A 22,664-nucleotide genomic window follows, 5' to 3' on the forward strand; every position below is an offset into this window, starting at 1 on the left:
AAATAAACACACAAACAAATAATTAAAAAATTTGGTGTGGTAAGAAAAAAAAAAAAAAATAATAATTTAAATGAAATTATACATTCATAAACATTTTAATAATTTTCTTAAATTTTACATTTAATTTGTTTTTAATAAAAAATGATTCAAAAAAAAAAAAAAAAAATAAAAAACTAGGTTTTTAATCAAAAAAAAAAAAAAAAAAAAAAAAAAAAAAAAAAAAAAAAAAAAAAAAAAAAAAAAAAAAAAAAAAAAAAAAAAAAAAAAAAAAAAAAAAAAAAAAAAAATCGGAGAGACCTTTTTTTTTTTATTTTTTAATTTTTTTTTTAATTTAAAATAATGATTTGGTTTATTTAAATTATTATGAATTTAGATAGATAAATAGAGCACTATAAAATACACAAAATTTTATAAAATATAAGAAAAATGAATGTCATCATTCTGGTTTTTTTTTTCTTTTTAACCAAAAAAATGTTTATTTTTTTAAAAATTTAAGTTTTATAATAAATTTATTTATATATATTTTGAAAAATTATTTATTATATTAAATAAATATTCTAATTTTTTTTTTTAAAAAAGTGAGAACACTTCTTTTATAAATAATTTAATAATCAACCCTTAATTTTTTGACAAATATTAAAAGATTATTACTTTTTTTTTTTTAATTATTTTTTTTTATTTTTTATTTTTCTTTTTTATTTTTTGAATATATTTAATTTTGAGATGATTAACGATTGAACCATCTAATTTTTTTGAAACCCCAGAAACTTAAACCAACAAAAATGAAAATGTAACCAAAGATAGCAGCAATATCAATATATCTCATGAATTTATGGAAACCATATGTTAACATGAAATCATCACCATTTGTAATTGGACAATAATATTTAATCGCTATTTGAACACCATTTTCAATGATTGGAATTGGTACAGCACCTTTATTATTTGTACAAACAAATGTTAAACCTGTGAATTCATTGGTACAAGATGCTTCCAAAGGATACCTGAGCCAGTCTAAATAATGACACCAATAATATGCAGATGGATAATTTGGTCTTGCAATGACGAAACCACCAAATAATGTTGAGAGTGATAAACCAATACCACATATTGTTGATGCCATAACTTCATTTGGTAAGCAAACCGCCAGACATAAACCAAACGCATCATACATAACATAGGTGATAATGAAAATGAATAGACAATACCAAAATTTAGATGAATGTCGACCAGAATCCAGACCAGCAATCCAAAATGTTGGAATAATATAAAGAATACCAGTGGATAAAGTAAATGGATATGATGTTAATACATATGATGTCATATATGCCGTTGAATGATAGAAACCTGCAGTGACCTCACGATAGAATACACCTCTTTCTAATACTGTTGTTGGAATATTACCAATTGCGACCATACCGGCAAAAAGGAACGAAAAGAAGAGTAATGAAACACGAGATCTTGCATCCTTTTGTTCATAATCCATACGAACAAATAGTGTACCTAATAGGACTGCCAACAAAATTGATCGTATACAATTTGAAACGAATATTGCTGGACGCCTCAACCGAGATAACCAACTTCTCATACAAAGCGCACGGAATTGTGTCATCCATGATGAAGCAAACCTTGAATCATACGTTTTAATTACAAAGTCATCAGGTATTAATTGTCCTTCCATAATTTCATATTCTTTTTTACAAATATCAGATTCAAAATACGCCTTCTTTGCATCTAGGGGTACTTGTTCACCATTTGGACCTTCAACCATTTTACCTTGGTCAGCTAATGTCATTACGAAATCAGCAGGATTAATATGTGGTTTAATATGCATACCTAATTTATCACAATAATCTAAAATCACACTTGACTGATTACCCAATGGCCCAAAATAAATAGTTTCACCACCTTGTTTTAGTAATAATAATTGGTCAAAGAATTCGAAAATTGCAGCAGATGGTTGATGTACTGTACAAATTACAGTTCTATTCATTACTTTGGCAATTTTATTAACTACATCAATTACTTTAAATGCGTCACCAGAGTCTAAACCACTTGTTGGTTCATCAAGGAAAAGAATTTCTGGATTTGAAGCTAATTCAACACCAATATTTACTCTTTTTCTTTGCGATACTGATAAACCATCACCAAGTACACCAATCTTTAAATCTTTAATACTTGATAAACTTAAAACTTCAACGATCTTATCAACATAGCTCTCTCTTTCTTCTTTAGTAACTTCAGGTGGTAGTCTACATCTTGCACTGAATGCAATCGCTTCTCTAACTGTTTGTGTTGGTGGTAAAACATCCATTTGTTCAACATATGCTCTTATTCTATTTGTAAATTCAGAAGGTGGTTTACCATTAATTAAAATTTCACCAGTGATATGGCCACCAGTTTTTCTTTGAGCTAAAACATCTAATAATGTTGATTTACCTGCACCTGATGGTCCCATTAATGCTAACATCTAAAAATAAATAAATAAATAAATAAATAAATCTTTATTAATAAATTAATTAACAAAAGAGTATTATTAATTTTTAAAAAACATACTTGACCAGGTTTAACATAACCATCAATATCAGTTAATAGTTGTAATCTTTGACTTTTCTTTTTCTTTGGATTGTCTGGATCATCAACTTTTACATCAACAGCATAACAAAGTTTTTTAAATTGTAAATAACTACCAGTTTCTGAACCAATATCTTTTCCATTTTTAGATTTTTCATTTGAATTATTATTATTATTATTATTGCTTGGAGATGTTGGCATTGGTGAATTTATAGTAATTGGTGAATTAACTGAAGGTGATAAATTTGAAGGTGTTTTAACTTTTCTTTTCTTTATATTATTACCAGATCCTGATAAATTATTATTATTATTATTAATATTATAATAAGGTGAACCAGTTGTTAAACTTGATGGTGATTTTACATCGATTACAGTATCTTCTTTTTGTTTCTTATGAGATTTCTTTTTCTTTATTTCAGTTTCATAATCAGCATCATCATCATTATCATCATCAATTCTTTCTAATGCTTCAGATGAAATAGCAGCTGATTCTTCATCTTGTTTCGTTGTTTTTACTTTTTTCTTTTTCTTTAATTTCTTTACTGCTAGTTTTGATTTTTTATCTTCGAAATTAAAGTATTTCAAAGCAAAAAAACAAACCACATAAAAGAATACAATATAAGCACTTAAAATTCCAAAAACAACCCATTTGAAATAATTTGGATTAGTAATACCAAATGCATCCATAATTTGTTCACCAGATGTAAATTGACAAACTTGATTACCCCCAAAACCTTCTGGATATGGTAATAGATTTTGAGGAGTTCTTGGTGGTATTAATTCAGAAGTTTTGCAACCATACTCTTGATATGTAAATTCATTAATTGATAAACCTTGGAAAATCCATGTATAGGGTGATATATAATATAACCAAATCCACCAGCCTCCAATATCATTCTTTGGTGCCGTGAAGCCTGAAAATAATAACCAAATTGAAAGTATTACTGATGCAATAACATTAGCAATTTCAATTGTTGGTGAAATTGCTGCACACATTTTTGCGAATGATAATGATAAATTATCAGTCCTAACAATGTAGATATATGGCAGGGGTAGTGGACATGGAGGAGGAGACAGAGAGAGACAGGGCGAAATAAGGGAGGGAGACAGAGAGACAGGGCAGAGACACGGGAGGAGACAGGGAGAGATAAGGGAGGGGAGATAGGAAGAGACAGGGAGAGACAAGGAAGGAGAATAAGGGTGAAGAAAATAAAAAAATAAAATTAGTATATATGAAATTAAATACTTAAATAAATTAATAAATTAAAATAAAAATACATACATAATTAATAAAAGCATAAAATAAACAAACCTAATGAAAACTGGCCTAAGATTTGCTAACCAATAAACTATAGGACCAAAGAAAGCAACTTCTAAAATACCAGCAGGAATATCACAAATGATACTTGAAATAAAATATGCACCAGTTTTATAATAATATAATGCTTTTTGAGAGTAAAATACTTTTCTTTCACCAAAGAATGAATTAACAGCGGCAAATGAAGAAAAGATAATAGTTACCATAATAAAGAATAAAAGACCAAATCTTTCCATACCACCACTTTGATTATGACCAATTCTCCAATAGAGTGTACCTAATAATAATCCAAAGAAAATTCCTTTAGCAACACGAGTTAAAAAATTATAATAATTTCTTCTAATCATTGTAAAACCTCTTTTCATACATATTTTAGTTTGATAACCAATACCATGTGGATACATTCCTAATTCTTTAGCTGTACTATCCACTAAGACTTTTGGTTTATTATCATCAACAATACCATCTTTATTTGCATCCATCTTTTCCATTAAATCTTTATAAAATTCTGATTCTCTATAGGCTCTAACAAAATCTTTACTGGTTTTACATTTTGGTGGATGAATAAATGAATATCTTTCTGGTGCATCTACAACTTCCTCTATTATTTTACATTTTAAATAATTAATAAAAATTAATAAATAAAATTTTAAATTTTAAAAATTAAAATTAAATATTTTTTAAAAAAACTTACGAAAGAATTCAGCAGGATTATTATGAGATGGACATGCAAAACCTAATTTTTTAAAATAACCTAATGCTTTGTTCATTGGACCAAAATAACAAATTCTACCTTTATTTAAAATCATTAAATTATCAAATAATGAAGTTAATTGAACACTTGGTTGTAGTAAAGTGATGAGTGCAGGTGAATAACCATATGTTACAAACTTTTTAACATCACTTAAAATTTCGAAACTTGTTGAAGAATCTAAACCTGATGTTGGTTCATCCATTAATAATAGATTACTACCTTTAATAACACCAACACCAATTGTAACTCTTTTCTTTTGACCACCTGATATACCTCTAACGAAATTATCACCAACTACTGTATTTTCAGATTCTTTTAAACCTAATAAATTCATACAATTATCAACAGTTTCTTTCTTTTCTTCATTTGTTAATTCTTTTCTACCTAAACAATCTAATGCGAATCTAAATGTTTCTTTTACAGTTAATGTCGGTACATGAATATCATCTTGAGTTACATATGAAATATCACGATGGTGATTTTTATGATTGATTGGATGACCATTAAATAATAATTCACCTTTAAAATGTTTATCTTTTAATTGACCTGCTAACATTTGAAAAATGGTTGATTTACCACAACCAGGAGTACCCAAAATTAATGTCATTTCTTTTGGTTTTAAATAAAATGAAATATCATCAATTAATTTAATTTTAACTTTTTTATTTTCTCTATGTTTTACTGTATATGTTGCATTTCTACAATAAACATATAAACCTGTTTTATCCTCTGGTCTAGTTTGTTTAATCTTTTTTGTTAATTCATCATTTTCATGATTTGGCATTAATTCATCTAATGGAATTGGGAAATATTCATCATCACCATCATCTTCACCCTCATGCTCTTTTGCAATTTGATATACACTCTTTTCATCATCACTATCATAATTACTTTCTTCATCCTTATGTTTTCTACTACTACTAATTAAATTATTATTATTATTATTATTATTATTATTATTATTATTATTATTATTATTATTATTATTATTATTATTATTATTATTATTATTATTTAATAGTTCTTGATCATTATCTAAATTTTCATTATTATTATTATTTATAGGTATTGATAAATTGGGAGAATCTGAATTTTTATCTTTTGGATCCTGTTTTGCCATCTATTGGCAATTAATTTTAAAAATAAAATCTATTTTATTTTATTTTTAATATTTTTAACCAGAAATTTTTATTTTAATGTATTAGTTTTATTTTGATTTTTTTAAAATAAATAATTTTACTATGCAATGATTAATGAATATATAATAAATATTTTTTTGAAATAGATATCTACTTTTTTAAAGATTTAATAATTGTTTTTTTTTTTTATTTTTTTTTTTTTTTTTTTTTTTTTTTATTTTTGGGGTTAGGGTGTTTTTTTCATACTCAATAAAAATAAACTACATGTGTAAATTATGGACACATTGCATTGATTATTATAAAAATAATTATATAATTTATTTTGTATTTACAAATAATATTATTTATTAATTATCCAAATAATTTGTAAATTATCAAAAATTCTTGGAAAGTTCAAATTCCAACACACCCACACACCAAAAAAAAAAAAAAAAAAAAAAAAAAAAAAATACTATTGTATATTGTCATACTAATAATATTTTTAGGTGAGGAAACAAAAAAACAAAAAAACAAAAAAAAAAAATAAAAAAAAAAAATAAAAATAAAAATAAAAATAAAAATGTGTTTGGTAATGTGCTAGATTAGATGATTTATTTTAAATTTATATTTTTTCAACTAAAGTTGAGAAAAAAAAAAAAAAAAAATTCTTTTCTAAAAATAGAATTTATTACCTAAATTGATCACTAAAAAAAAAAAAGAAAAAATTTTTATGGATACACACACAATTGTTTTTTTATTATTGAATACATGATTTTAAATTATCATCACCAAAAAATAGGTGGTAATTTTTTTTTTTTATTTTATTTTATTTTCATGTATTATTTTTTTTTATTTTTTATTTTTTTTTATTTTTGATGATTATAAATAAATACACACTTCATAAACCTTTTCTATATTTTTTATTACATATCAGAAATTAATAAATATATATATATGTGTGTGTATCTCTTTTTGTTTGTGTGTGTTTGTGTGTAATTTAAAAATAAAAAATTTTATTTATTTTTTATTTTAAAAATTATTTATTATTTTTTTTTTTATTTGTTTAATATATTTTAAAACACAAAGATAAATAAAGATTTATTTTTATTTTTTTTTTCTTTCTTTTTTTAGTGAAAAAATAATATTTATGTGTTAATAAAAAAAAATAAAAAAAAAAGGAAAATGGATAATAATAAAAATAATAATAATAATAATAATAATAGTAATAATAATAATATTGAAAATAATAATAATAATAATAATAATAATAATAATAATAATAATAATAATAATAATAATAATAATAATAATAATAATAATAATTTTGAAAATAAAAAATCATTAAATGATAGTGGTGGAGCACAAAGTAAATCATATCAATTATATTCAAGTTTAGATTCAGCATTAAATTCTGGATCACAAGATGATAGTGAAAATAATGAAATTGATCAAGATTTATTAGATGGTATTGATGATCTATCATCATTTGATGAGAATGATCCAGCAATTTTAAAAGATATCGGTGACTATGATTTAAAATCTTTGGAATCCTATGAACTTTCATTGGAACAAAAATTTACATCAGAATTGGATGAATCATTCCGATCAGAATTAGAAGAAGCTGAAAAGAAATATGAACAATCATTAAGAAAAACTTTAACATTAAAACAACATCATAATTTTAATAATTATCATAATCTAAAAAATCAATTCCCCTCATCACCACCAGTATCTTCCCCATCATCAATCCCAATTGGTACACCATCCTCTTCCTCGTTCTCATCATCACCTCTATCATCATCAACATCATCATTTGTTTCTGATGATGACGATGATGACGATGACGATGAGAATGAAGAAGATGAAGAGCATGATCACAGAGAAGGCGATGAAAAAGAAGATGATAAAAGTAATATTATTACAGGTAGTGGAAAAATAATAAATAATAAATTTAAAAATAAAATTAAAAATAATCAAGATAATAATGATAATGAAAATGAAAATAGTGATCAAATTAATATTGAAGATGAATTAAAAGAGAATAGAGAAACATTAAAGAATGCAAAGAAAACAATTGCATCATTGATTGAACAAATATCAGATTACCAAACATTAATTGAAGAAGAGAAAGAGAGAGAAAAAGAAGAACTAATTCAACAATTCAATCAAGAGATTCAAGAAATGTCTGAAATTATTGATTATTTAAAATTAGAAAAACAATCAATAACTCAAACCAATATTAAAAATTTAGAAACTTTAATGAAAGAAATTGAAATCATTGAAGAAACAAATACAAATTTAAAAGAATCTTTAGAAAAAGAAAAACTTGAAAATTTAAGATCAATGGAAACTATATTCAATTTAAAACAAGAAATTTTAAAAAATCAATTTAATAATGATCAACAACAAATAATATCTGATGGTGCAAATCAAATTAATGCTAATACCCCACCACCATCATTCCTTTCACAAGCATTATTAGAATTTAAAATTGAAAATGGTACAATTTCAAATATTAAATTAATTCCTAATAATAATAATAGTAGTATCAGCAACAATACAATTAATAATAATTCATCGTCAATATTTGAAATTGAAAATGAGAATAATCAATTAATGAAGAAATTAATTGAAGAAAAGGAATTTAGAAATGGAATTGAAAAGGAATTAAAAGAAGAGAAGCAAAGGAATGAAACTTCAAAGAATAGTATTGAAGAATTGGTTAAAAATATAAAAAGATTAATTAAAGATCATACTGGTGTATTAAAGGAATTAGAAGAAGAGAAATCAAAATTACAACAAAAAACTGATGAATTTAATAAATTAAAAATTCAATTATCAAATCAATCAAATAGTAATAATAATAGTAATTCAAATTCACCAACAACTCAATCTTCTAGACATAAACTTTTACATAGAACTAGTACATCTTTTGATATTGGTAGACAAAAACATAATAGATCTGGTACATTTGGTGGTGACCTTATTCAAAAATCAACAATTGTTGATAATGAAAATGATAAAAAATCAACTACAACCACCACTACTACTTCTACTACATCGACATCATTTGTTGCATCAAGTAGTCCATCAACAACATCAGTTCAATCACCATTACCATCAAGTCCAAGTTCAAATGGTTTATTAACATCACCACCAAGAAAAGTATCACTTTCATTACCTCCTAAACCAATTTTAAAAGTGTCAACACCTGTTAAAGATAATAATAATTCAACAACCCCTACCCCAACAACAAACAAACAAAATAATGTACAAATTAAAACACCACCAGTATCACCAATTCCATCATTATCTTCATCAGCTGAAGATGAAAATTCTAAACAAAAAAATGAATCTTCATCACCATTAACATCTCCAACATCATTATCATCTTCATTATCAGTTAGTACTGGTAGTAATAATAATGAAGAAAATAATAAAAAACCCCAAGGATCATTAAGTTCATCTACAGGTGGTGATGCATGTAGATTATTAAGAAGAGGTTCCGCAATTTTAGATTTAAGAAATGATACAGTTGGTAGATCAAGTAGTAATAAAATACCATTATCTGTATCTTCAAATAATAATAATAATAATAATAATAATAATAATAATAATAATAATAATAATAATAATAATAATAATTTTAATAATAATAATAATTATAATAATAATAATAATAATAACAATAGTAATAGTAGTAGTAATAATAATAGTAATAATATTATTAATAATAGTAGTAATAATAGTAGTGGTAATAATAATAATGGTACACTCTCTTCATTATCTTCAGTATCAACTACATCTTCTTCTTCTTCAATTTCAAAATCAAATTCTATATCAAATAATAATAAAAATAATAATACTAATAATAATAATAATTATAATAATAATAATATAAATAATAATAGTTGTTATAATACAATGACAATTAATAATATTAATGATTATATGATTAAATGGTTAAATGAAGATCACATTTCACCATCACCAATTCAATGTATGATTGAAGTTAATAAAAACGTTTGGATTGGTTGTAGTGATGGTTCAATTAGAATAATTGATAAAATCACCCATTTACCAGTTTCATGTAAAATGTCTCAAAATCGTCAACATAATGGTGGAATTTATCAAATGATTTTAGTTGGTAAAACAGTTTGGAGTTGCAGTCGTGATTCAAAAATTAGAGTTTGGTCTTCAAAATCTGGTAAATTATTAAAAGAATTAGATGGTCATTCAAGTCATGTAACTGCACTATTATTAGTATCAAATAATAATAATAATAATAATAACAATAATAATAACAGTATTAATAATAATGCAACAGTACAAGGTAGTACAATAATACAACCAACAGTTTGGAGTGTTTCAGCTGATATGACAATTAGGATTTGGAGTTTATCATCATATAAATGTATTAAGAAAATTGAAACTAAAAATTATTTAGTATCAATGGTTTGTTTTGGTAATGAAGTTTGGATTGGTACTGAATCGACTATATTGAGATGGAACTGTTCAACTTTTGAACAAATTGGTATATTAAGTGGTCATAAGAAAATGATACATTGTTTAATTGTGGTCAAACAATATGTTTGGTCATGTAGTAGTGATAATTTAATTTGTGTTTGGGATCCTGTAAATGGGAAATGTATAAAACAATTTAAAGATCATTCATCTCGAGTTTTCTATTTATTAAATGTTGGTTCACATGTTTGGTCTTGTGATTGGGGTAAAAATATTATAATTCATGATGTAAATGATTTGGAATTGGTTAAAGAAATTGACCCAATTCATAGAGATGCTCTAAGTTGTCTAATCACTATTAAACTACCAGATGGTACTCGTCAAATTTGGAGTGGTTCTTGGGATAATTCAATCATAATTTGGAAACCATCCTCATTATCAAAACAAGAACAACAACAATTAATTGAAAAACAATATGCTGAACTTCAAGCACAGCAATTACAACAACAATTACAACAACAATTATTATTAAATCAATCACAAGATAATTATTTAGCATCAGATTATCCATTAATTGATGAAATGGAGAATAATAATAATATAAATTCAAATAATAGACATAGAAAATCAAATAGTAGTCATTCATTACAAACCACACCAAAAACATCAACACCTAATCTTCATAATACATTAGCAGCAGTTGGTGGTAGTAATAATAATAATAATAACAATGGTGAAAAACAACATAAAAGAAGTACTGTTCGTTTATCATCTCTATTTAAAAAAGAATCATCTTCACCAAATGTTATTCATAATTTAGCATCTAGTAGTGGTATGGTTGGTAGTAAAAGTGATCCTGGTATTATAAATATAAATAATAATCATAATAATCATAATCATAATAATGAATCTGACGAATATTTAATTTATTTAAATAATCATAAACATCAACTCGAAAAAATTATTTCAAATCAATTAAATCCAGTTTGTTCAATATGTCAATTGTAAGTTATTTATTTATTATTTATTATTTATTATTATTATTATTATTATTATTTTGTTTTTTTTATAAAATATATATATTAATATATTTATGATAATAGAAAAATAAAAGCAAAAAAGACAATATATCAATGTCGTTTATGTGCAAATTGTATTCATTTGGAATGTGGTGATAAAAGTAGTCAAGAAACTGGTGGTAGGGGTGGTCTTATTTGTTCTGCGACTTTAAACAGATAAAATATATATATATATAAATAAAATATAAAAAAAAAAAATAAAATAAATATTTATTTTTAATCAAAAAGAAAAAAAATGGCTGCACACCCATGAAGATATTTTATTTTTTTTTAATTTAATTTTATTTTATTTATTTTTTTTTTTTTTTTTTTAAAAAACGATCAAAAAAAAAAAAAAAAAAAAAATGATGATTTCCTGTGATTGGTTTTTTTTTATTTTTTTTTTAATCAACCTTTTTAATAAAATTAAAATTAAATGTCAAAAGTAATATAAATTTATTAAAATAAAATTTTTTTTCAAAACAATTTTATTAATATTTTTAATTTTTAAAAAAAAAAAAAAAAGTCATATTTAGTTGTTGGTGGTTGTGGATTTTTAGGTAGATATATTGTTGAATCATTATTAGCAAGAGGTGAAAAGAATGTTCATGTATTTGATATTAGAAAATCATTTGAAGATGATAGAGTAACATTTCATATTGGTGATATTAGAAAAACTGAAGATTTAGAAAGTGCATGTAAAGGAATTACCACAGTTTTCCATACAGCATCACCAACTCATGGTATGGGATATGATATTTATTATAGTGTAAATGTTATTGGTACAGAGAGATTAATTGAAGCATGTATTAAATGTGGAGTTAAGCAATTGGTTTATACAAGTAGTTCAAGTGTTGTATTCAATGGTAAAGATATTGTCAATGGTGATGAAACTTTACCATATGTAGACAAACATATAGATCCATATAATAAAACCAAAGAATTGGGTGAACGTGCAGTTTTAAAGGCAAAGGGTAGCAATTTATTGGTTTGTGCATTACGTCCAGCTGGTATTTTTGGTCCAAGAGAGGTCCAAGGTTGGCCACAATTTTTAAAGGCTGCTAAAGAGGGTAAAAATAAATTCATGTTTGGTGATGGTAATAATCTCTGTGATTGGACTTACATTGATAATGTAGTTCATGCTCATATTCTAGCAGCTGATAATATGACCACAAATAGTCCAATCTCAGGTAGTGTCTATTTCATTACAAATGATGAACCAATTCCATTTTGGGATATGCCAATCTTTGCCTACGAGGCATTCGGTTATGAAAGACCAAAAATGAAAATTCCATTCACCATCATGTATTGTATAGCTTGGATGATCGATCTCATTACACTCTTATTATCACCATTTGTTAAACTTCATCCAACCATCTCTCTCTTCCGTATCATTTATACCAATAGTACTCGTTATTTTAACATTGAAAAAGCAAAGAAAGAACTTAAATATAAACCAATAGTTTCACTTAGAGATGGTATGGAAAAAACTAAAGAATGGTTCCTTCAACAAAATCCTTCCTTCATAAACAAATCAAAAGAAACTTCAAAATTATTAAAAAAATAATTTAAAATAAATTATTATATAATTTTATTTCTATTATTATTATTACTTTTTTTTTTTTTTTTTTTTTTTTTTTTTAAAAATTTATTTAATATATTTTATTTTATTTAATTTTATCTTGTTTTCTTTTCTTCTGGTAATGCCCATGGATTAGCTTGTTTTGTTTTTGGTGGAGCAGTACCAAGAATTAATTGAATATTATTTCTAATAAACATCGAGCAAATTGCATAAATAAAAGTCATTGAACAATCTGTATAATCATCACCTGCAATAGTTCTATGTGAAATACCTTGTAAAAATCCAATTGGTACAAATGGTAATTTACAAACAACAACTCCATCAAAACTAAATATATATTTAAATATAAAAAAAGGTGTTAACAAATTTGTTAATTTCTTTATTATATATAAAAATTATAAATAAATATATATTTATTTTATTAATTTATAAAAAATAATAATAATAATTACATTCTATTTAAATAACTAAATAATGCAATCATTGAAATTGCAACAGCAAACATTGATTTCATTTTTGAGAATGATAATTCTTTATTTGCAATTTTTAATTGTTCTTCAATTTTTTCAATCTTTTTATCTTTATTTCCTTTTTTTGATAATGAAGAAGTTTCAGATTCTTGATCTACTAATTTATCTAATTGAATTTGTAATCTATCAATGTTTGCTTTTCCTCTTTTATAGTTTTCTGTTCTATATACAAGTAACCATGATACACCTTCTGATGCTAATGAACTTGCAATTGAAACAAATAAAATGAATAAAACTTCGAGTGCTGCCATTTTTTAATTTAATTTAGTTTTATAATTTGATTTGATTCGATAAATATTTCATATGAACCGAATAAAAAACTATTTTTGAAATAAAAAAAAAAAAAAAAAAAAAAAAAAAAAAAAAAAAAAAAAAAAAAAATTTTATTTTTAAAAATGATTGACAAATTGTTAAATTTTCTAAACAAATGACAAAGCAAACAAACATACTACTCGGAAATATTTAAACTTAAAATTTTAAATTTCTTCATACTTCAGTATACTGACAAAATATTAATTAGATCATAAAAATTAACTTTTTAACTAAATTTAAATTTTCCCATATATAAAAAATATTTTATATTTTTACTAAAAAGTAGGATCTTACAAATTTTTTGGGGATTTTTTTAAAACAATAACGAACATTTGTTGTTGAATTGGATTATTAAAATAATAACGAAGTTTTTTCTTTAGAATCGAAACATTATTATAAAAAATGAACTTTTTTTTTTTTTTTTTTTTAGAACGGACACTATAAAAAACGAACGTAATATAGTAAAAAAGAAAAATTCCATCCAAGGCAAGGGTAGGAAAGTCTGGTTAAATCCGTGTGACTTAAGATCTCATCCATTCGGTTCGCGAGTTCGAATCTCGCCTCTTGCAAGCTTTTCCCAATCCTCAAATATGTGTTCGTATGTTCGAATCTTGTTTTGTCCATTTAACGATTGATCAATATTATATAGATTTTTTTGAAGAAAAAAACCGTACCGCGATCAAGAGGATACAAGATACACGTGAAAACAGAAATCATTCAAAAACCGTACCGCTATCAAGAGGATACAAGATACACGTGAAAAGTAATTCATCCTTTTCTATCCTTAATCTCGGTCAATTTTAACCAATCTTTCGAAAAAAATCACCAATCCACCACGATCTACAGATCTAACTTACCAAATCGCCGATTCAAAGGAATCCCATCGAGATGAATTCCTACGCAGACGCGGCTAAAATGGCCAACCCCTCCACCCATATGGACGAGGCATCGGAGAACTTCATTAAGGAATTCTCCACAAAAACAGCAGAGATAAAGGAAACTTACCCCAAACTATCAATAGGCCTCAAAGACATCTCCAAATACTGCGAGACCATATTGAACATGACTGCGCTCTCAACCTACGAGAAGAACAACGGATTCTACCCAATTACACTCGAATTCCCCAAAATGGATCTCAAGGGGTTAGAAGAAATGAGAAAAACACTCTCAAACTACGATATCCCAATCGACAAGATATACATAGGCAAAGGAACTAGAAAAATGATCCACCTGATGATTAAAAAAGAACAATCTCTCCTAAATATCATTAGAGATAGAAGCAAATTGGGAACCTTCATCACCTCCAGTAGAGACTTCCACGTTCTCACAGGAAGAGTAAGAATTCCCAGAGAAAAGGCAGGAATAGTGGACGCCCTCATCAAAACTGCCTTTGCAGAAGAAATACCCTATGCAATATACAATACTATATACTCCACCGACCACCTCATAGTATTCGGTCTAATAGAATGCAAAATAGGCGATCAAATGAAATCTGGCCAACACATTACAGAAATCGCAAACTTTACCATCAGAACGGCCACCAAAACCTACTCCTCACAAAAGAAAAACAAGAAAGTAGAGACAAACAACACGGAGGAACCATTAGAAGATAAGATGACAGATCCTCCTAACACTCAAAACAGGATAGCAATCAAATCCTCTCAACCAAAACCACAACAACAAACAAACAACCCAGCAAACAATCAGTCTGATAAACAATCAACACAAGAGAAAAAAGCCCAAGCAAAAAAGTCATCTCAACCTCTTCCCCCCAAAAACCCAGCAGAATCTCAATCTGTCAAACCCACCACAACCACTACCACAACATCCAACGCCATCCAAAAAGACAATGCCAACAAAACAAGCACTAACATCCATTCATCCTCGGAAAACAGAGAGAAGACACTAAACATCCCTCCATCACATAAACGCAAGAACGAGGAAATCCACTCAAACAATGAAGTCACCCAACTCTCACCAACAATAAACAGAAGCAACCCTTACATCCCATCCACCCCTAAGACACCTGTCAAAAAAGAAAGGAAAGGAATCATTGAGAGCTTCATAGAGAGTATCTACCCTTCACCATCCAAACCGCAGCTATACGACTCCCAAGAGGAGATCGATATCATCTCATAATGGTAGTAATCAAAATCAACCAATGGAATGTCAGAGGTTGGGGCACTGACACCTCCTTCAAAAACAAAACAGACTTTATCAAATCCCAATCCCCCCCAAACTCATTGGCACTAACCATAGTCAATGAACTCAACGCCGACGCAACACAAGCACACCAGCTATTTCCTGGCTCCATCATTAGCGCAACCAACAGAGGCAACGGAATAGGAATACTAAACCACAACAACCAAAACATAAAACTCTCACCAATATTCATAATAGAAGGTAGACTAATAATATCAGACATTCTAATAAAAGATACCACAACGAGAATCTTGGCCATATACGCCCCGGCCCAACCTGATAAAAGAAAAACACTAGCTTCAACACTAAACAAACACTTCAACAACCAATACCACAACCTAACGTCTAACCCTAATAAAAACATCGACATCATAGCAGGCGACTTCAACTGTTTAGACTTCAATGACAATCACACATCAAATGATGACCAAGGCAACTTGACAACACAATCCCCAGATGAGATGGCCACAGTAATCGAAGCCATCAGAATTTCAAATAACCTAATGGATATGGACCAACTAAATAAAAGACCCACCTTCTCAAGAACGATACACAACACAAACAATAACCTCACAAGAATCTTGGAAAGGAGACTAGACAGAATATACCTTAACAATAGCATAATCAACTACAGCCAATTATACTTAAGGAACCTAATCCCCCCAAAAATTAATGACATACCTCTATCAGATCACAACTTCCTATCAACCACCTTCACTCTACCCAACATACAGATGAACAAGCGCAGATGGAGATTAAAAAAATCCTCAATCCTCTCAAGCATAATGCTTAAGAAAATAGACTTCCTACTTAACGATTATTCAAGGGAGCTGTCATCCAACCATAACTCTATTTCCTTCTCTCAACTCAACAGCTTACTAAACAAAATAAAACAACTATACACAGAATTTCAAAAACAAAATGACTACAACAATAAGGCAAACATCAAAAATCTAATCTCCCTACTAGAGACAGAATTTAAAGACCAAGCCTTCGCAACCCTTTCAGCAATAAATGAATCTAAAAAAAGAGAAGAACAACTTAAACAAGAATTGAACAACTATTGCGAAGAAACCTCACTCAAGTACATCTCCGCGAGAATCAAGAAAAGACACAATGATTTCACCATCAACGCAGTAAAAGATGCACAAGGTAGAACAATCAACAAACAGGAATTGATCGAAGAAGAATACGTAAAATATTACTCAAATCTTTATGACTACAAAGAAGATGACCCACCATCTCATTATGAAATGTTGGAAAATTGGACAGTGACCAGGGACTCAACATGGGACAACCTTGAAAATGAATTCACATCACAAGAGATCCTAGAAGTAATAAAACAATTGAACCCACACAAATCTCCAGGCCCAGATGGAATTCCAAACTTATTCTACATAACACACAAAGAAAAACTAGCTCCAATACTGGCCTCAGCATTCAACGACACTCTAAGAAATCCTCATCTAATTAGCAAAAATTACAAAGAAGGCCTCATTATCACGATACCTAAAAAGGGAGACCCCGAACTAATCAAAAACAGAAGACCAATTACACTGGCTAACTGTATATATAAAATCCACTCAAAACTAATAAACAATAGAATAATCCCAATACTAACGAAAGTGATCAACCACAATCAAAAAGGTTTCGTACCAGGCAGATTCATTCTAGATAATATCATATCAATGAACGAATTAATCAACTATTGTAATGATAAAAGAATTAACGGAATAATTACACTATATGATTTCGAAAAAGCTTTTGACTCGATCTCACACGGTTCAATACTCAGATCACTACAACACATCAACATTCCAACCAATATAATCAACCTGATAATGAATCTACTCACCAAATCTGAAGCAAGAATTGAAATTAATGGTAGAACTACTATACCCTTTGAGATCAAAAGAGGAGTTAAACAAGGAGATCCACTATCACCCACCCTGTTCGTCCTTGTAATAGAGGCTTTAGCTAGAAAAATTTTACAAGATGACCGAATTACTGGCCTTCCTCTAAACAACAGCAACCACAGAGAGAAATTCCAAAGCTTTGCAGACGACTCGGCTTCAATGGTCCCAGACTCTCAACAACTTGAATTAGTACTACAACACTTCAATTCATTTTGCAAAGCCACTTCCTCAAAACTAAACATCGACAAATCTTCATCAATTCTTATAGGCAACCCAGACAATACCAACCAAAGAATTCCAATATCTACAAATCCAGAAAGATACTTGGGATACTTCTTCACAGGCAAAGGGATAACAAGAAAAATGCCAGAAATATTAAACACAATAAGATCATCCTTAGTACTATGGAAAACCACTGACTCAACAATCAAAACCAAAACCAACATCCTCAAAGCATTCGCACTCTCTAAATTAACCTACTATTCATATGTAGAGAACTTTAAGGAAGAGGAATTAAACCAAATCAATAAATTAGTCGAATGGTTTTTATCGGCACCAAACAACAAAAATGCTAGTGGATTTCAAGTTATTAATTTAATGAGAACCAAAAGAGCAAGATACCCACTAAAAGTAGGGGGCTGGAACATTTGGAATATAGAATTGAGACAACTGGCGCAGAAACTTTGGATCATAAACCAGTTCATCCTAGCACTAGAAACCAAACAAACAAACTCATCGCATCACAAAAGCTGGGAATATCAGATCCAAAAAAACAAATTCACATCCAGATACCTAAAAGAAAACTTAGACGAATGGAACAAAATAAGAATAAAAAAAGCAATCTTCAACAATAATCTCACATCCATAAAAAACGAAAATGGACAACCACTTTCACTGGTAGAATGGTATACCACAATTCAAGACCAAAATCCAACCATCCCTAAAACGGAATTCCAATCATCTCTAAACTTAAGAGGCTACAGCTATAATCAACTCTTCAACAACATACTGAAGATAAAAGACCCTAAAACAAGAGACACAATGTTTAGATTCCATGCCAGATGCCTTCCAATAAACTACCTTCACAACAAACAATGCCCACTCTGCAAAGAAGATATGAGCAAAGACCCATACGGTCACCTGTTCTTCTCATGCAAGAAAACAAAACAATTCATAAAAATAAATAAACTCAAAAATTTCATCTATATTACCACAGGCAAAGGTAAAAACTGGCACCATACAAGAATTAGGCAAAATAACAATTTCATTAATAGAATAACTCCAAAATTGTCACCGACAGCCAAAAAAGATCAAGAAGTGAATGCAGATTACGCCAACCACAGATTCCACAAAGAATACTTTGAATGGAACTATAAAGCAATAGACTATGATCTAACCAGATCATTCGCATATAGAAACCTAATGGCCCTTATCCTCCACAACATTTGGATTTGGATTTGCAATCAAATATACAGTGAAGATCCTTTAACAGATGAATCACTATCATACAGCTCCCTTCTAAAGAAATGGCACAAATTGGCCACTCTAGAATACATCAAAAAAGCAAAAGATCTGAAAAACTTATCAGCAAAAGACCATAATAACTTCAAAGATCCTAAGATCCTTCTCACTTCAACGATCAAGCTAAGAAAAACAACAGCTAATTACTATTGTATTCCAGAATCATCTCTCCCAAATATTATATCTTTTGATCAATTCATATGATTAAAATAACCCTTCAGCTTAAATGATAAGCCTTTAAATAAATATTAAATAAAACTCGTATTAACACAGATGGACATATATCAATCTTGTTAATCCAATATTAAAAAAAAAAAAAAAAAAAAAAAAAAAAATCAATATTATTATTATTTTCACCAATAATAATAATAATAATAACTACACTTTATTTGATAATCCAAATTTTAAAAAAGAAAAACTACTTTACATTTTAAAATTAAAAACCATAAATAAAAGTATTAATAATGGTTTCCTTTATTTTTAATTTGATATTCAATTGTTAACTTCTTCACTTAATGCTTATATTTATTATCAAATCTTATTGTATTTCAGATTCAGTGCTTCCGAACATTGACTCCCACAACCAATTTATTTAATTAATAATAATAACATATTTTAATACTGTGTGGCACAAAAGTAAATAAAAAAAAAAATAAATTAATAAAATAATAATTATATAATAATAAAATTAAAATAAAAAAAAAAGATAATTGCATTATTTAAAAAACGCCCGTAATTTTTATTTAAAACACCTTTAAATAAAAATTAAAACAATAACATTTTATAAAAATTATAACCAATTTGAACTAATTTATTAAATCTTTGCCAAAATTCCACATGCTACTCTTGCTCCAGCATTTCCAGTTGTTTTTGATAAATTTCCTCCTAATCCTAAATCATCTTGATTTTCGTGAACTACCAATGTTCTCCCAATTATTGACAAGTCCCCGAATAGAGAGATAACGTTATCTTGTATTAATACGTTGGCAACTTTACTAGAAGGACATGATGTTATATTCCCTAAATCACCAACATGACGAATTGCACTGTTTGGACCACCATGTTCAACATGAAATGGATTGAAATGTGCTCCTTTAAAATAATTAATCTAAAATCAGTATAACAAAAAAAACTCTTATAATAAAATTATAAACCTCTTACCTGCACTTAAACAACCATTGCTTGTATCTCCAAACTCGTGAATATGAAAACCATGTAAACCACCGCTTAACCCACTAATAGTACCATTCACATAAACTGGAGATCCTTCATTTTCTTGTGAAAATATTATAGTTCCATTTACAACTGCCCCTTTAACCACACAAATAGCTTTTACCATTATTATTTAAATAATATATATTTTAAATTGGATTATGAAATAGGTGTTAATCAATATTAAAAAAAAAAAAAAATAAGAAAAAAAAAAAAAAAAAAAATAATGGTGTGGTAATTTTTTTTAATGAGATAAATAATTATTATATATTACAAATTATTATAAATTTTCAATGTGGTTATCATTTAAATTTGTAAAATTATTACAAATTTTTTTTTTTTTTTTTATTATTATGTAATTTATATCATGGATAAATTTATATGATTAATTTTATTTATATTGGTTCTAAAAAATCCATTTATGTTCAAATAATAATCTCAAAATTATTTTATGAGATTGTTAAACAAATTCATTAAATTTGAAATCTTAATTTATATTTAGTTTTGATTTTTTGGTTATTGAATACTGATGAAAATTAAAATACTTTTTATAAAGAAAAAAAAAAAAAAAAAAAAAAATAAAATAAAATAAAATAAAATAAATAAAATAAGCGATTGCCCGTAAGTAATTAAGATCTTTAGTTTGAAAAAAAATTTCCAAAAATAATCTCCATAAGGACTGATGAATTATTGGAGTCTACAAAAAAATCCTCTTCCAAGAATTTTTAGACAAATCAAGATTCGAACCTATGACCATATTTCTGTTGCCCAAAAGCTTGCAAGAGGCGAGATTCGAACTCGCGAACCGAATGGATGAGATCTTAAGTCACACGGATTTAACCAGACTTTCCTACCCTTGCTTTGGATGGAATTTTTTATTTTTACTAAACTACCTTTTTTTTTTACTAGTTACATGTGATTTTTATAAATAATATCCCAAAATCGGTTTTTTGGCTAATTAGAAAAAATTTTATCTAAAAGAAATAAATTAAAGTGACAAATTGGTCACCAAATATTTTTTAAAAATTTTTCAATTATCTTATTTTTATTTTTATGAAAAATTTTTACAAAAAAAAAAAAAAAATAGATATTTTATTTTCATTTTTTTCTATTTTTATTTTTTTATTTTTTTTTTTATTTTTTAATGCTCGTTAAAAAAATCATGATTTTATTTTTTTATTTTTTTAAAATGAAAATATTAAAATTTAAAAAAAATGAACAAATTATTTATTTGTATAATTTTAATAATAAATTTAAATTTAATTAAATCAAATGAATTAAAATTTAAAATTTCTGAAAATCAATACACAATTTCAATGGAAAGATTAAATAATGGTAATGATAATTCACCATTATTAGATTCATTTAAATTACAAGCAAATAATCCATCAGATGAATCACCATGGCTATATAATTATAATGTTGCCTATTGTCCATTCGTACCACCAGAAATTGTAAAACAATATAATAATCCAACAAATAGAAATTTAATTATTGGAGCAGCAGTTAGAGTTCAAAATTTAACAAATAATCCAACAAATATTTATTCAGTTGGTCCAAGTTCAATTGTATTTACATTTGGAGTATGCGAAAATCAAGATATAAATAATTGTAAATTTAATGCAACCAATTTATCAGATCCAGATTACCTAATTACAGGTCCACAATCATCAGATTTCCAATATATTGGTGCAGAAGATCCAAGAATTGTAATGGTAAATCAAACAATTTACATGTATTACACTGCAGTCAATATGAATGGTACAAATACTCGTGCTCAATTAGCATTGGCAACATGTGATACTAGTTTAGTTTTAACAATTCAAGATTTTAAACAATGTTGGCAATTACATGGTCCAATAATTGAAGAATCTATATTTTGGTCAAAATCAGCTGGTTTACTCTATAGAGAAAATCAAGAAACTCAATATTTATTCTATGGTGATACTGATATCTTTATTGCAACTACTAAAGATTTAATAAATTATTCAACTCTCTTCAATAGCCAATCATCGTCATCATCATCATCATCGAGTTTACAAAGGGAAACTTTAATAACAACTAGAGATTCAAGTAATTATTTTGATTCAGTTTTAGTTGAAT

The 22,664-nt window shown here is 27.0% G+C and overlaps 8 protein-coding genes and 2 non-coding genes across 10 annotated transcripts in view; 6 read left to right on the top strand and 4 right to left on the bottom strand.

Annotated features, from left to right (window-relative positions):
• Nucleotides 1-727: 727 nt before the first annotated feature.
• On the bottom strand, nt 728-5,766 carry abcG6 (ABC transporter G family protein; the record flags this gene model as incomplete). Its single annotated transcript, XM_635618.1, has 4 exons — nt 728-2,470; nt 2,557-3,601; nt 3,857-4,493; nt 4,587-5,766. 4 exons carry the CDS (start codon nt 5,764-5,766, stop codon nt 728-730), a joined length of 4,605 nt encoding a protein of 1,534 aa, XP_640710.1.
• Nucleotides 5,767-6,946: 1,180 nt separating this feature from the next.
• DDB_G0281485 (hypothetical protein) lies at nt 6,947-11,467 on the top strand (the record flags this gene model as incomplete). Its single annotated transcript, XM_635619.1, has 2 exons — nt 6,947-11,232; nt 11,332-11,467. The coding sequence occupies 2 exons, from the start codon at nt 6,947-6,949 to the stop codon at nt 11,465-11,467; spliced, it is 4,422 nt and encodes a 1,473-aa protein (XP_640711.1).
• Nucleotides 11,468-11,722: 255 nt separating this feature from the next.
• DDB_G0281487 (3beta-hydroxysteroid dehydrogenase) lies at nt 11,723-12,853 on the top strand (the record flags this gene model as incomplete). The annotated part of the gene is made up of 2 exons (XM_635620.1): nt 11,723-11,731; nt 11,813-12,853. The coding sequence occupies 2 exons, from the start codon at nt 11,723-11,725 to the stop codon at nt 12,851-12,853; spliced, it is 1,050 nt and encodes a 349-aa protein (XP_640712.1).
• A 110-nt stretch (nt 12,854-12,963) lies between these two features.
• DDB_G0281489 (hypothetical protein) lies at nt 12,964-13,649 on the bottom strand (the record flags this gene model as incomplete). The annotated part of the gene is made up of 2 exons (XM_635621.1): nt 12,964-13,195; nt 13,321-13,649. 2 exons carry the CDS (start codon nt 13,647-13,649, stop codon nt 12,964-12,966), a joined length of 561 nt encoding a protein of 186 aa, XP_640713.1.
• Nucleotides 13,650-14,196: 547 nt separating this feature from the next.
• Nucleotides 14,197-14,279, top strand: tRNA-Leu-UAA-8. The gene has a single exon. It is a non-coding gene; the product is annotated as a tRNA-Leu (tRNA).
• A 493-nt stretch (nt 14,280-14,772) lies between these two features.
• Nucleotides 14,773-15,849, top strand: DDB_G0281539 (hypothetical protein; the record flags this gene model as incomplete). Its single annotated transcript, XM_635622.1, has 1 exon — nt 14,773-15,849. One exon carries the CDS (start codon nt 14,773-14,775, stop codon nt 15,847-15,849), a length of 1,077 nt encoding a protein of 358 aa, XP_640714.1.
• Nucleotides 15,850-16,373: 524 nt separating this feature from the next.
• Nucleotides 16,374-19,553, top strand: DDB_G0281491 (hypothetical protein; the record flags this gene model as incomplete). Its single annotated transcript, XM_635623.1, has 1 exon — nt 16,374-19,553. One exon carries the CDS (start codon nt 16,374-16,376, stop codon nt 19,551-19,553), a length of 3,180 nt encoding a protein of 1,059 aa, XP_640715.1.
• A 610-nt stretch (nt 19,554-20,163) lies between these two features.
• On the bottom strand, nt 20,164-20,688 carry sodD (superoxide dismutase; the record flags this gene model as incomplete). The annotated part of the gene is made up of 2 exons (XM_635624.1): nt 20,164-20,441; nt 20,511-20,688. The coding sequence occupies 2 exons, from the start codon at nt 20,686-20,688 to the stop codon at nt 20,164-20,166; spliced, it is 456 nt and encodes a 151-aa protein (XP_640716.1).
• A 650-nt stretch (nt 20,689-21,338) lies between these two features.
• On the bottom strand, nt 21,339-21,421 carry tRNA-Leu-UAA-9. The gene has a single exon. It is a non-coding gene; the product is annotated as a tRNA-Leu (tRNA).
• Nucleotides 21,422-21,775: 354 nt separating this feature from the next.
• DDB_G0281495 (hypothetical protein) overlaps nt 21,776-22,664 on the top strand; it is a gene marked incomplete at both ends in the record, with an annotated part of 1,263 nt that continues 374 nt past the window's right edge. Inside the window, one exon of the mRNA XM_635625.1 lies at nt 21,776-22,664. This exon is cut by the window's right edge and continues 374 nt beyond it. Coding sequence (XP_640717.1) covers nt 21,776-22,664 — 889 coding nt within the window.

Source organism: Dictyostelium discoideum, assembly GCF_000004695.1.
Source record: "Dictyostelium discoideum AX4 chromosome 3 chromosome, whole genome shotgun sequence".
Classification (NCBI taxonomy): Eukaryota; Evosea; class Eumycetozoa; order Dictyosteliales; family Dictyosteliaceae; genus Dictyostelium; species Dictyostelium discoideum.